This window comes from Anabas testudineus, chromosome 15 (assembly GCF_900324465.2).
Source record: "Anabas testudineus chromosome 15, fAnaTes1.2, whole genome shotgun sequence".
Taxonomy (NCBI): Eukaryota; Metazoa; Chordata; class Actinopteri; order Anabantiformes; family Anabantidae; genus Anabas; species Anabas testudineus.
This window is the reverse complement of record NC_046624.1, coordinates 13,540,567-13,555,565: the sequence shown is the minus strand read 5'-3', so window position 1 is coordinate 13,555,565 and position 14,999 is coordinate 13,540,567. Positions and strand designations below refer to the sequence as shown.

General features: G+C 38.1%; 2 protein-coding genes across 3 annotated transcripts; one reads left to right on the top strand and one right to left on the bottom strand.

The window, feature by feature from the left end:
- Nucleotides 1–8: 8 nt before the first annotated feature.
- On the bottom strand, nucleotides 9–5,552 carry eef1akmt2 (EEF1A lysine methyltransferase 2). Its single transcript, XM_026355049.1, has 6 exons — nucleotides 5,389–5,552; nucleotides 4,990–5,055; nucleotides 4,733–4,847; nucleotides 4,225–4,332; nucleotides 2,621–2,837; nucleotides 9–1,878 (listed from the first exon to the last, which is right to left on the bottom strand). The coding sequence occupies exons 1-6, from the start codon at nucleotides 5,496–5,498 to the stop codon at nucleotides 1,781–1,783; spliced, it is 714 nt and encodes a 237-aa protein (XP_026210834.1). The 5' UTR covers nucleotides 5,499–5,552; the 3' UTR covers nucleotides 9–1,780.
- A 9-nt stretch (nucleotides 5,553–5,561) lies between these two features.
- Nucleotides 5,562–14,607, top strand: abraxas2 (abraxas 2, BRISC complex subunit). 2 transcript variants are annotated; one of them, XM_026355048.2, is made up of 9 exons: nucleotides 5,562–5,678; nucleotides 6,888–6,978; nucleotides 8,345–8,381; nucleotides 8,917–8,983; nucleotides 9,459–9,649; nucleotides 10,191–10,310; nucleotides 10,789–10,873; nucleotides 11,005–11,122; nucleotides 11,316–14,607. In XM_026355048.2, the coding sequence occupies exons 1-9, from the start codon at nucleotides 5,607–5,609 to the stop codon at nucleotides 11,891–11,893; spliced, it is 1,359 nt and encodes a 452-aa protein (XP_026210833.1). In that variant the 5' UTR covers nucleotides 5,562–5,606; the 3' UTR covers nucleotides 11,894–14,607. The 2 variants fall into 2 exon arrangements, with proteins under 2 accessions (XP_026210833.1, XP_026210832.1); XM_026355047.2 differs by having other exon boundaries at nucleotides 10,188–10,310.
- The last annotated feature ends 392 nt before the right edge of the window (nucleotides 14,608–14,999 follow it).

The following is a 14,999-nucleotide window of genomic DNA, read 5'->3' as shown; positions in this document are numbered from 1 at the left end:
TATATTATGAGTGGAATAAAAGTGTAGCTTCAAACATGTGCCAGCGAAAAGCAGCGAAAGTGCTGATGGTAGTAAATGCACTGTACAGCTCAGTTTCACAGTTCTATGTTTTATTTTACCCCGTGGTGGAGGATAATGAAATGCTTTAACAGATTACACAAAAAAGACTGTAAGAAAGTGTAACTTCCTGAAAAGATCTTTTAGAGCACAGGGTGTGCTTAGTAATCATGCTCAAGGTACATCCACTGTTTCAAAACAACAAAGAGACGGAGTACTAGCAGTAATTCACAGTACGTCACTGTGAACAGTGTCTAACTAATGTTATATATCATTAACTTCAGGGCTCCTATCATTATGTAACTTTGTAAGCTCTTTACAAACAGTATGTTTAAAGCAACAATCTAAAAGAAAAGATATTTATGAATGGCAACCCCTGTAAGTGCAGGATCTGGTGTTAGGAATGATGCTTTGTGGACAAACTGACAATGGAAAAACACACATATATATTTGAGACAGCAAAAGTGAATGCTGATGATATTCCACTGAGGTGGAGCTCAATGACTGTTTAACTTCATGGGAAAACCTGTGTGAGTGTGGGCATAATGTGCACATCCAGGCAGGATATCCAGACTGCCTTGTAAAATTCCAGGCAGTAATTCTTGTAAAGCTTGCATGTGTTTACCCAACAGCGTGCCTCAACATCGATGGCTCCCATTGGGCCGCTGGCCCAGCTTGCAATTAGGATCCAGAGTTTTGCAGTTATTAATGATGCCATTGAGAAAGGAAATGGCAGACAAGGTTCTCTGCTGACAGATGACATGGCCTTTTGTTTATTCATTATGTCAGAAGTTCTTAATCATGGTCACTGGGACCCCAAGCGCTGCTGGATTCCAGTTTAGCCAATTAGGGCTGGGGCTATTTATCACACAAAATATGGATGCAATTAAATACCTGGTAAGACTGAACAGTGGATGTCAAACCTGTGGGTCAGGGTCCCCTGCAAAGTCACTTGCGGAGATATGTGACTCGTGGAACAGAGGAAATCATCTGTACAAACATATATTTTCCTTTTAAGAAACACAGAATACACTTGGCCAGAATGCCTGTGCTAAATAATCCCACCAAAGAAAAACATACTCATTGTGGGGCTTACTTTAACACAAACAAACTCAAGGAACAATCAAGTGTCAGTGGGTGAAAGGTGAAGAGTTCACATACAAAGGCCTTTTAATGCCACAAGACACGGGAAGTAAAATTAAATCAAGGACTGGACCTACCTTGTCTAAGTCGGAGGTATAATGTTTCTATTGTGAACACAGCAAATCTTCTAAAATCAAATTGTGTTACACCCCAATCAGTTGTTTGTGTTATTCAGCCTTAAATATTTGTCAAGCTAATTTTAAACACCTCTACTTTATTATTAATTTGCAATGACAGATTAGAGCTTTGTTTGGAATCCACAGGGAGGACAGGAGTTAGTATGTATTACAACAGTTTGAAAGCAAAGGTCTATTTCACCTAACTACCTTAACAGGAGTACTGTTAACTGAGCACCATGTTTGAGCAGAAGTCAGTACAACAAAACAAAAATTGACTTATTGCAGGACAGTTAACCCACCTAACTGTATGCCTGCTTTAATACACAGTTTTATATATATATAAAAAAAAAGCATACAACATAACCAGGTGTTTAATACAAATATCTTAATGTACGCTAATAAAAAACACTACACTACAAAAAAAAAAAAAAAAAAAAAGACAACCATGGTGAAGCTGTGAATTAAGTTACTCGCTTGAAGATGAGTGCTGACACACTGTTGCCCGTCTTGCCTCCAAATTGGAAACTGGGTGTAGGCAATTCCTGTACAAACTCAAATCCTGTGAAACAACAGACAGGATTTGCAGGTTAAGAAATAAGCATTAATCTATCTACCAGAACAGCAATATCCAGACTTGAACACAGATGTCTACTACTTTTCTTGTGGACTATGGCTACCGAGGGGTTGGGAGGAAAAACTATGAGTCAAGAAATATCCATTCACCATCTGTGCTGCTTCCTGGGGCGCAGCAAAGACAATCTGTCAGTGTAACAGATGAGCTCTCATGGCCCTTTGGCCCCCTGCAGGCTCCCCAGAGTGACTACACTAAGACAAGTGTCAGGTAATGGAAATTTTGACTTTACTAGCCTGTTGTTGCCTGCTGCTTAACAACCTGCCAGGTAACTGCTAAAGCTGTGGAATTGTGTCTATGTTTTGGCCAATGGTCGCACAAAAAAACACAAATACAAATGTTAGATGTTAGGGAGACAATTATAAATCACACTGATGCACACTTTAAAGAGCAACATGTCCTTCCCAGTGTTTTAACTCCTTTGTAATATGACAACATAAGGAAAGACAGATTTTAAATACCAATGCATCATCTAATCACTGACAACATGAAAAAAAAAAAAGATTATTTGGCTCAGACTGCTTTTACATTAAGGATTATTATGAATAGTTACTACCATGTTACAGCATTCCCTGACAACTTGCAAGCAGTTCATAAGCAGCTCTCTAATAAAAAAAATGAACAAAGATCAATCAGACACTCAATAGTTGATTGCAGTATTCCCTCTCACCTTCGTTAAATCTTTCTAGTAGCTGCGTTTTTGTCCAGTTACAGGAAGTGATTGCAAAAAATCCTTTGTCCTTCAGAGCACCTTTTAGAGCTTGGACATAAAGTTTTTTGCCCTCCTCTGTGTTTGTTGGGTTTAGACTTATTGCATCAAATGTTCCCTTGTCGATGCAGACATCAAAATCCTTTAGCTCCCCTTGACATTTTAAGAAATCCATCTCCTAAAATAAAGAAATAAGATGTTAAGGATACGTTCATCTGTGGATCAGTTCAAATGCAATATACAATATGGTGCCTACTGTTTAGCCTGAGTCTTTAGCTGTAAAATGCATAGCATATAACTGCAGGAGAAATCTTTCAACCAAAATGAATTGTGTTTTACCTCAGTGGTTCACTTTAAAACTAAATTGCAACTGCTGACATGACGGTGGTTAATGCTATTGAGGTTGCTGACCTATCATACCACAAGTGAAAGAACCCCTTTATCTAGTCAAGGGGCAGAACAGCCGATCTCTGGGGCGAGCTCAAAGGCCACATGTGCACAAACCACAGGTCACAAAATTTGTGAAATTTATGAAGGGGGATCAGCACAAATGTACTGGACACAGAATGTCTATTTATTGTTGAAACTGACCTGAGTTAAATTCAAGTGTGAGTCTGTAAAATGGAAAAACTGTGAAGATATTGAAAGAATGTATGAAGAGGAAGTGTTAAAGAAGGACTAGACAGTGACTAATGTGAACAGAGATGGGGCCTGACATAGTTTCAGAGAAAGAATTATCTTTGACATAAACGGTACTTTAACCATGTGTCCCCCTCACTTCAGACTACATATGCACACAGCATGGACACATTCACACAAATTCTGTAGTATTTAAGATGCCAAAATACCATTAATCTCTCAAATATACACACTCATACACCCACTGTGCTCCCCCCGTCTAGCTAAGGTCAATATTGACTTCAATGGTCGACTTTTTGCCAAAGCAAAGCACACACCATCACAGATGTGTGTGTGTGTGTGTGTGTGTGTGTGTGGTGTGATGTATATAACATACATCTGTAATATACTCTCAGGAAAAAAAAAACAATCACCTTTCTTAAACACTGTTCAGTATTTATAGTATATAAATATAGTTTTTCTTGAATACATATATGTTAGCAGCTGTGTTAATTCCTTGCAATACATTTGAGGGTTGAGTTGGGTTCATCTGAATGGTGGGCAGACCTCCATCACTTCCAGGGCCTTCTTCCCATCCATCTCTGCCACATGGCAAACACAGGAGAGTTTCCTCTAACCTTCCCAGGCCCAGACTGGCTCACAGTATGATGAAAGCTACACTGCATCATTTGTATATAGCAATGAAGGGAATTCATTTTATATCAACAGCTCATTTGTGCACATTGAACCCACTAGATACACTAAAATACTTATGAAGCACTTATGTCAAATAACTCCTAGATTTTGCAGAAAATGTTCATTATCATTGTTACCATTAGGGACATTCAAATAGTATACCACTAGTTATTCCATAATCCAAAATATCCAAATACCCTAATAGTATTTACTACAAACCCCACAAATGTTTAAATGGCAAAATAACTTACCTTAACACTGACATCGGCCAAGCCCTCTGCCTGCAGAACATTCTTGGCTAATTCTACAGACGCTGGAGAATAATCTATTCCCATCAGATTCTTGTAGCCATGATTAGCCTTGAAACAAAAAACACAGAGAATAAGCTTTGTTATGTTTGTCAACTATTTAAGAAATATTTGTGATAATTTCTTACAAAGTTCATCTCTGTAACCCTTGTTGTCACTTACAAATTAGTAAACAAAACATTTCCATTTAACCCAGAGTGGTAGTTATGCAGACTGTATTTGATTCTCTTTTTTCCTTTAATATGGAGGTCAAAGTAATTCAGCTTCTAGCATTATAACATTTGAAAAACACAACATCGAGCATCTGGTTTATGCTGGATAATTCACAAGCCTTCTGTGATTCGTGAACGAACCATTTAAGAACACTCACGTAGCCATGATAGCAAAATATAATAATTTTATATAATAGTAATTTAATAGTCATCATAATTCATTTTTACTCTGTTCACACCAGTTCAACTAAAAAGGCCCCATTTCCAGTGCCAATGTCCAGAATGGCAGCATCTTCTGGGATTTTAGCTTTATCCATCCATCGCAGCACACGGCTCATGCTTTCCTCACCAAACCTTACAACACAGAAACATACAAACTTCAAAAACATGACAGAACGTTTCTTGTTCACATTTTTGGAGGGCAAATAACACTTGCAATAAAAAAATAGAAAGGAAAGTGACCATGCAATTTCAAGTCTATACTCTGCCTGATTACCATATCTCACCAACATCCCCAATGTCTTTGAATGTCTCAAGTTCTTTTTGGTATGCATCTTCCCAGCTGCAGAAAACAATGCATACCACACATGTCACTGACATCAAGTTAAGCACAAATGGTACATAGTTAAATTAGAAACTGGACATGGGGTAGGTAACAACAGTGCACATAAAATGAATAACACCCTTGTTAGATTCTATCAAAAAGCATCACATCAACGTGCATTTAGCAAAATCTGGGACTGTAATAGTCCGAGCGATTAAGACATAAAGCCTTAAAAAAGTTTTGAATGAGTTAACGTTAGCATTTCAGTTAGCGATGCTAATAGTAGCAGTCTAAGGAAAACAACCTGTCCAGCCATCATATTTCATAATAAAAGCGAAACAAAACACTTACTATTCTTTCGTTCCCAGTTTTGACGGCCGAAAATCGCTGTCTGCATATCTGTCTTCCTCAGGTTCTGACACATTTCCACTGCCATGTGTACTTTCTGTGGCGTCCTCCATGCTGGAAGAGGCTGTCAGGTTTTTGCCAACAGTTCCCACAATACATTGCGTTAGAGGAGCGTGCTTGCGACCGCGGGGGACAACGGGATTGATAGGGATGTTTCCATCATGGCGGCGTCCATTTCAGGTTATACTTTTAGTTCTGTGTGTTATCACAGCGCTAACAGCAACTCCGATCATGTAAGTATTCAACATGACGTTGACAGACTAATGTGCAGTGGTTGTTTACGTGTGCATAACTAGGCAATGTGTCTGATCATTTAATATCGTCATTAGTTTGTGTTGTTTTCCAGTGTCATCATCCTGTTGCTGGCTAGCTAGTTTTGGTTCCGTCTATTTACCGGCAGTTATTATTTAATTACAGTGTGTAGCTACAGCAAATTAAAGACAAGACTAGTAAATTTTAAATTATGTTACGTGTTACAGCTGCTCACGTGTTTAACATTAAGCTGTAACATTAGCTTTAAAAAAAAAAAGCCGACTATACAAATATGAGAACCGTTAGCATGTTAGCTAAGCTACCAAGTCAAGTGACTTCCGTGTGTCTGTGTCTCTAATATCCACAGTAACCCATACCTGCTATGTGATAGCAGTTTGGCATGTCTTTAAAATGTAACACCAATTCAGTGTTTTTTATAAAAAAAATATGCAAATAAGCTCATTTTGTTTTCCCGTTTCCGTATTCCTAACGTTAGATTATTTCTGTTAGCCACCTAGCTAATCTTAGTTGCTTTTAAGTCAGTAACGTTGACATCAAACAAAACAACAACAAATAACCAAATGACGAGCATGCATGTTTCTTTTTGGGTTTGGTTTTGTAGAGGCGCAATCACAGAAATGTTTTGTTATCATGGCAAACAAACTTTTCATACAGGAGTTAATGCAAAGTAAGCTAACTCTGTTTACATCTCTTCCTTCTTCATAAAACTTCAGCAGTCAAATTGGCCAGGTGCATAGTCACTACAGGTTTTTCTGCATTCCTAAGATAATCAGAAAGAGCAAGGCAGGGCTGTTGTCACTTCTCTGTGAAGTAAATTGATTTGTTCCCAGAAGAAAAAGTTGAATAGTTATTAAACTGAATGAATGCCTTATTGTGATTCAGTGACTCACATACTTTAGTGTTACACAGAATTAAATACAAACCTCTTGCATAACATTATTAATCTGACAGGTCTTTATAGGTGGATGTTTTGTTTTTGGTTTATTTTACAAGCAGTTGAAAAATTAAAAATTATAATCAAACACTCAGATTTTACAAGATGTAACTGGAATAAGTTTGGCAATTTGTTTATAAATTGTGTTTAGATTTATGTTTAATTGGTAATGGAGCGATTGTTTCAGGTCTACATAAATGGCCTAACCAGAGTTTTGTTGAAATAATTTGCATAGGAGGGCTTCCTAGTAGGAGAAGTAAGGCAAGAAGAGACTGTCAGCATCAGTGACACACAGATCAGCAGTGCAGAATTGCTCCAGATAGTAGGTAAGTCCAGAAACAGACAAAACCACAATGTTGTGCTATCTTTCCATTTGTTACAGCAGCCTTTAGTGAAAGTTGAGAAATTCAAAATTTAATTTTAGCTGAATTCCATTTTGCTTTTTTAGTTTCAGGGTTCTTGTATTGTTAATAGTATCTCATTGGCACAGCTTCCTGGGTCCATGATATTCAAAACCGTGGAGCCACCATTAATGCTGTTGCTAATGCTTTTTCGACACTGAAGTGTCTAAATGTGTCCTACTGTGAAAAAGCCCTTTTACAGTTTGGTTCTCTCACACCTTTTTTAAAAGGCACGGCACTACACGTAATACTGGTTCTTTTAAAGACGCCTACACTCATGGTCTGCCCACATGTATAATTATTTAACATATTAACTTATTCGTCTGTCCCTCTCTCCTCTGTTAATTTTATTGCTTATCTATAAAGGACAACTTTTACCATTGTACTTTGTACATAGCTACCACCCAGAATTAACCAGCCTTAACCTGAGGGAGGAAAGGTTTAATCAGACACATGTTTTAGCCCCTGCACAGGTGTGCATGGCCATATATAATATACCGTAAACAAACTGTTCATGTTGAAAAGATCGAATAAATAGCATAATGATAGGAATCTGTATTAAATTTCATCGTACTTAAATGTGGCCATAAAAATATACACAATGGATTATATGTACTTCCGTATTTGAATTTCTCCTCTGCTGTTTTAGTCCTAATAGGAGAAATGTGCTTTGATGTAAACTAGAACTCCAACCTTCCCCACAGTCCAAATACATTAGTTAGGTGATTCTAAGATGCCCACAGGTTTGAATGTGTTTGGATTTCTGTCTCTGTATGTCAGCCCTGTGATAGACTGTTGATCTGTCCAGGGTGTAAACTGGTTCTTAATGGCAATTGGCATAAGCTCTGGCAGCCCAGAAGACGTGATTAGGATAATGAATAGATGAAAGGATGGAATTGGAAAAGAAATGAGCACTCATCCCTATGTGTCTGTTGACTCACTGACCTATGGTGATGATCTATGGTAATGACCTCTTTTTAAAGTGGAGTAAGAGTTTTCTTGATATGTTGTAGTAAAATTAAACAAAAACAAATTTTAATTTAATGTGGTAATCAGCAACAGGACCATTTCTGCTTGTGAGTTTAGAGCTTCTGTTTTTGGGCTGAAATAATAGCCCAAAATATCTTTTTGGATATGCTGACATTACAGATATCTTAATAAATATAAAGAATACCTCAGGTTGGGAATGTCAGTTGTGGGGCTTTTATGTTTCATGATTAGATTATCTCTTTAAACATTTGCACAAATAATGTTATATACCTGAAATATTTGTCACTTTTTTCCCCAACAGAAATCCACAACCATGATCCTTGTGCACAGTTGTTTAGGTAAGATATTAACTTTTTAATCTTAACAAGCTATGATTTTCATATGGTGATTGTCTATACCCAAGAGATCTAATGTGGCTAAAATGTCACCACATATAAAACTGCAGAACATCATCAGCCAACATCTTTGGTCATGATTGTTAAATTAAGGAAAATCTGACATAAAATAATATTGTACAACATGCATAGGAAGACACAGGTTCAGTAGGACTTAATTGTTGCTAGGTAGATATTTATTGAATATGTTGTTGCTAAGATCTGTGAGCCTTTATCATTGTTGTTGTTTTGCCCTTAATAAAAAACGTGCCTCTCTGCAGAGTAGAATCTAATATCATAGTTTTAAATCACTATTAATGTACCACCAATTGAAATGGATACCTGGTATACCTCATCCATTTAAAATACTCTGAATTAATTTGACACTGGACAGCAGGTGGCCCCATATGACAAGATTGAGTAATAGAAGTAGGTTAAGGCAGAGGCAGAGCAGGGGCATGATACATCAAACTTACTTGTTTCTTCTCCCTCTCATCAGCTTTTATGACTACGCAGGCAAAGTCAATGAAGAAAATCTCAACAGCATTCTTAAAGATAGGCGGAAAGTGAGTGATTTTTTTCTTCTTCTTTTTTTTTTTTTATTGCTATTTAAACATATAGTACATTGCTGCTTAAATACTATAAAATGTTGTTGATGCCCTCTTACTATTTTTAAACCAAGGCTTCACTAAAAGGATTAATTACATTAATTAAGGCATTAAGGGATTGATTTTAATTAAAATGTAACCTTGTGGAAGTTACCCTCAAAGTCCTGATTTCAGCAATTTTTGCATAAATCATAGCCTGACAAAACAAACTGTACATATGTAACAACATGAAGAATGGTATGCTTTCTCACAGAAGCATTTCAAATAGCTATGCATGTTAAAAAATGATTGGACAGTACAGTACATATTGTGTTTTGGTCACTCATATACGTACAGACATATAGACATATATGTCATCCTAAATTGTGTTAGATTACTGAGACTTCATGGGATGAAATGCATTTTAAAAAGATTAGTCTCTTCCATTGTGCAGAAGGTCATTGGATGGTATCGGTTCCGAAGGAACACGCAGCAGCAGATGTCGTTCAGAGAACAGATCATCCACAAACAGCTGACTCAACTGCTTGGTGTGCCCGACCTCGTCTTCCTTCTTTTTAGCTTCATCTCCACCGCCAATAGTTCCACACATGCACTGGAGTATGTGCTCTTCAGACCTAACCGCAAGTAATAACAACCACACACAGTCATGTCGAACTACTCTTGGGTCAAAACATATTTGCTGTTCTACAGTTTTTTGCTTTCTTAGAGAGAGGTCTTACTTTGTCTAAGTTGCTGTTGGACAATCATGTTCAAATGTGATAAATTCTGTTGACTTTTAGGTTTTGTGAAAAAGAAAACACTGGGATCTGGAATTGTTTTCTGATATGTAACTGGTATCAAAATAAAAATACCTGATTGCATATTTTACACGTACAAAAAGAAAGTAAAGAATTATATTGCATATTAACATATATAATTGTTAAAAACATATCATATCATTATCAATACTCACAAAATACTGTAATGGTATCTACAGAGATTATTTTCTCCCATTTTTTTTTATCCAATTCACTTTAAAAAGTGGGATTTGTAAAAGCAAAAGTTTGTATTTATGTTGCAAAAAACTGAATTTGGTATACTGCTTAAATTTAAGCAGAAGTATTAATTTACTATCTGATTTATTGTATAATGTTTTCAGTGCTAACTGGTCATTTCTACTCAGTAGGTACAACCAGAGAATCACCCTCTCAATCCCTAATCTTGGCAACACAAGCCAGCAGGAATACAAAGTGTCCTCAGTGCCCAACACCTCACTCAACTACGCCAAGGTCATCAAAGAGCATGGGTAAGGTTAGAAATTTTTTGCACTACACCACTGCAACTGCTAATTCCCATTTTTGGCTGAGAAAAGATTTAGACAGCCACAAGTATCCTCTTATATTGTACAGTATGTGTGGAGTTGCAGCAGCCACCTGTTTTCATCTGACAAAATACAAGACAGCTTCACCTTGAAAGCATAACACATGGGTGTCAGCAACGCTCAGACACTGCTGGGGCTTTAGCCAGAGCTGTTTGTCCAGCTTCTGATAAGATCACTCTGTTTTCATCTCAATTCATTCAGCTGAAATCTTTCTGTGAAAGCTAGTGGAATACGTTAAATTTAGCTTTGATATACGTAGAATACATTCATAGTTTAACCACTACAAACCTTTACTGCCCTGATGCCTTTGTGATGTATGATCTTAAATAACAAGTTGGGTGAGCTTATACATTGTCATTGTTTGATATATCTTGGATATATCTATTGGTAAATATCTTTCCAGGGCTGAATTCTTTGACAAAGATGGTGTGATGAAGGATATTCGAACAATTTTCCAAGTCTACAGTGCATTACAAGATAAAATGCAGGTGAGTTGGATGATGGATGGCTAGTGGAGTTTTTCTAAGATATGTAGTGAATTTGTTTGCTCACTGAATGAATGGGGAAAAGTCTTTGACTTTGTTTTCTAGGTTTAAGTTTTTGTTTTCCTTGGTTATAGGCTGTGTGCGGCGAGGTAGAACAAAGTGAACGTGTGAAGGAGAAATTTCAAGAGGATGTGAACCAACTCAAACAACAAATCGCCCTCAGGAAACGCAAGACAGCAGAAGAGGAGAGAAGTATGTGTTTTGGACTTTATAAGCTGGACTTTTGTATTAAATCACAGACGTGTTAGCTTGAAAATTTTAAAACATAAATTTAAAACATAAGTCTACAGCAAAAAGGGAATAAATGTGACATTGGAACAGGTTCAACAAGCTTCACCCTGGAACATTGTCCATTTTACCACATAAACCTTTCTTTGTTTCACAGGGCTCCGTGAGGCCCAAAATGCAGACTCCCATTCCACTCCAGAGGAGAATACAGAACCTCCAGAGGCTTCCCTTCTGTCCAGGATAACTTTCCACACACCCTCTGCTCCAGAGCGGCCCAGTACCTCACCTAACCCACCATCTTATACTGATCTCTTGTCCCAGGATGACTCACTGCTCTCCTCTTCTTCCCCACCTACCAGTGCTGCTCTGCTGCCCCGACCCCAAGCTGTGGGCTCTCCAGGACACCCAACACCTGGGTCCCTGGGGATGGGGTTAGGCCTTGGGCTAAGCCTGGGCCTGAGTACCAACTCCAATCCTGTTACCACTCCCAGCACCCCATACCTTGGCAATGGTGATGGATCAAGCTCTGACTCATTAGATAGACAAGCTGCAGGGCAGGAAGATGATGAAGAGGATGATGAGGACGATGATGATGAAGATGGGGACAGTAGCGAGTATGAGAACTTAGTGAGTGAAACTGCTCATCTGCCAATGGTCTCTGCTGGCATTTTAGCTCAAGGCCGACCTGCTGCCCTCAGTCCTGATGGGGACGCTCGTGGCTCACAAAACACATAGAAACATGCCACAGGGTGTGTAAGGGACACAAATAAGTGACACACCTTGAGAGGTGGGCATCTCAAGCAATCAAAGATAGACACATATAGACAAAAGAAGTGCCAGTCCTGAAAGTGAAAGGCATGCACAGATGGTGTCCCGCTGTGTGTATTTCCTCTTGTCTTAGTCTGATCTCCATTTTAAGGGGAAACCTTGCTAGGCTCTGCAAGCATAACTGGTATGTCTCACTGAGGTGGAAAAAATAATTTGTTTTAATTTTTTCTTTTTAGAACTTGGTCTGTCCAAGTCCTGAATTGTGGGTTTTGTCTGGTTTCAGGTTTGGAACTGGGTATTACAACACAGATCATGCCAACTGATTGGCTGGCTCCTTTAAAGACAAGCCCTCTTTCCCGCTTTTTGCTGTAACCTTTGGTTTCACGTTTGCATCACCAAGTCTGAGCACCCACTCTTGCATTACCTCTTGCACTATTTTTTTTCTTTGCCTTCTTTTAAACAAACTATCAAAGAAAAGCAAACAAAATATTGTGCGGCCTTCAAACAATTTTTAAAGGAAGTAGGCAAAGGGTTGTAAACTTTATTTTTTAATTTGGAAAAAATATATATACCATATGTAATTAGAATTTCATGCACATTTTTCTTATTTGATTTTAGACTTAAATAGCATTTTCATTCATGTTTCAGTTATTAATTAATCATACAAGTTGCCTAATTAGATGATGACGAATAGAGTCCAAACAGAATTTTCTCTGCCACTTCTATAATGGGTGCTTTATATATACATACCTATATAAATATATATATTTTGTCAGATTACCAGTTAATCTAATTTGATTGACAAGAATGTCAATGTCTAGTTCTTCTTGGTTAACACTGAAATTATATGCGCTTTGCTGCACTTAACAAATTTAAGATTTCTTTATTGTGCTATACCAATGCTGTCATATTGTGCCACTTGAGTAGTCGTCTTTGACCACCCTGAGCCAAACTCAGCTCAGCATCTGCGTGTTGTGTGGGGGTTCACAGGGCAAACACAATGTACTGTAGTTTTATTAACCAGATTCTTAAGGTTCCCTTCTGCTGCTGCTGCAACACTGAGAGCTACTATAGAAAAACTGCATCTGTCTATTCTTATTAATATAAAAACCTGGCTGCTACTTACACTTCACAGTGCTGGTTGTCTCTAATACTACTGACCGTGATCATATAACCACTTCAAGCTCACTTCTCACTGACTTGTTCTCTATTAAAGTCATAATGGAAGGCTGACACCTCCTGTAGTGTGTGAATTGTAACCATTGGAAAAAGAGCAAGTGATCACCTTCCTGTCTTGGCATAGTTGGCAGCAGACCTCGTGTTCTGACCTGGTTGGTTCAGTGTTATGTGTTTCAACCCGGATAATGTGATGAAAACATCATGACCTTGCTTCAGTATACAGTGCCTTTCACTCAGGGCAGTTTCTGTCTGTACACAGATCTCTCTTGAGGGGTACAATTCTAACAGACTGTGTTTTGATTGCAATAATCGACTTTAAGCCTTTTTTGTTTTCCTGGAGCTACATGTCTCCCATTCCACAATGTTATGTTTTATCTACCTGAAAAAAATATTTCCTGCTTCCTTAAGTTAAATTTGCCTGCTTTATTATTTAAAACTGGAAGCATACCTGTAAAGTCAGTGGCAGTCTGTTTAGTAATCAAATGTCCAGCAAGGCGACGTTGGTATGATTAGCATAACTGACATGCAGATGGCTTTTTAACACATCTGGTCCATTTGAAGACAAATGACTGAGGTATGGATTGATTGGTTACTGTAGGACCCCCCCCCTCCTTGCGTGAACCAGTAAATTCCTGACACTTGTGTTGAGCATGGATAGACATCTGCACTGTACATGGAGGATGTCTAAAATAGTGATCAGCAGGTGGCACACATTTGGAAAAGAATGATGTGATGAGAGATGATTTGCCTGTGAACAACCTTAGCTTTATTTACACAATCTGTTTGCATGTTGTGTTTTCTGCCTTAGGGTCATTTCACTTGCCCTATTTTGCAATGCCAGTGCATCACTGATCAGGATCTGGCACTCCAAATGTTACTTAATAATCACCCAGAGTAACACAATCATAATGTTAAAAGAAGTGACTAAATCAGTTTGTTAGGAGTATGGTTTTCTTCGAGTACTGGAACAATATATGAACATAAATAATGAATGTATAGTAGGGTAAGGGATGGGGCTTGCATTTAAACTGCACTTACTGTATAAGCTTGTCTCTGAGTGTTATGGTGGTATAGAGCAGCAGTTGTCAATGTCGGCCCTCACTCTTGATCCTGGTCCTCTGCTTCTAGACGATTGCTTTTATTTCTTTCTGGCATGCCCATATGTAATCCTGACCTCTTAGTAGCCAGAATGGAAACCGGCAGAGCTCTGGAATTGAGAACCATTGGTAGAAAGCGTGAGACAATTAACATCCTATACCTTTAATTCCCCCACATTATACACATACTGTACTTACCATATGGGGTGGCCCTTCCCTTCCCTCCTAGTATGGGTCATTGCAACATGAACACCTCCCTGAAGCACAATGTTCAGTGCACAGCTTTGAGCTTCTCAGCTTTATCTGAGTTTGTGTACTTGATGAAAGTAGACCAAGGACTTGCTTGGTTTGGCACAGATAATGTGGTTCTTAAATGGGGATAATAAACGAGACATGCATATGTGATATGATGTGCTTTTGCTTTCTTCTTACAGTAAATGAAATGGTATTTAAACTGTGTTTTTTTCCATGCTTAAAAATATATAGGGTTACATTAATACTCATTTTGAGCTAAACCTGTTACATGACAGTACAGTTATTCTATATTCAGAGTCTTCTAAAGTGGAAGACTCAACCATACATTTATTTTGCATGTGTATCTATGCGCAGCGCATACTAGAGCTTGTCTCATGTAATTGGAGCAGGACAGACTTTCCTTTATAGAGTTACATCTATGCATACATGTTCGCTTCCGAAACAAATGGCTTGGAAAGGTATTAATCATGGTGCAAATTCAGTGTCGGCTCGGGGGTGTGTGGCCGCGCGTCGATGATAATGATAATTTAGCGGCTGATAAG

Bases quoted from the DNA above. Each gene is read 5' to 3' on its own strand.
- eef1akmt2 (XM_026355049.1), bottom strand. From the start codon at position 5,498: ATGGAGGACGCCACAGAAAGTACACATGGCAGTGGAAATGTGTCAGAA. The intron at 4,848-4,989 runs GTAATCAGGCAG...CTGTGTTGTAAG, and splicing joins GGGGATGTTGGTGAGATATG to GTTTGGTGAGGAAAGCATGA. The intron at 1,879-2,620 runs GTGAGAGGGAAT...GTTGTTTCACAG, and splicing joins ACTAGAAAGATTTAACGAAG to GATTTGAGTTTGTACAGGAA.
- abraxas2 (XM_026355047.2), top strand. From the start codon at position 5,607: ATGGCGGCGTCCATTTCAGGTTATACTTTTAGTTCTGTGTGTTATCAC. The intron at 6,979-8,344 runs GTAAGTCCAGAA...TTTCCCCAACAG, and splicing joins AGAATTGCTCCAGATAGTAG to AAATCCACAACCATGATCCT. The intron at 10,311-10,788 runs GTAAGGTTAGAA...ATATCTTTCCAG, and splicing joins AAGGTCATCAAAGAGCATGG to GGCTGAATTCTTTGACAAAG.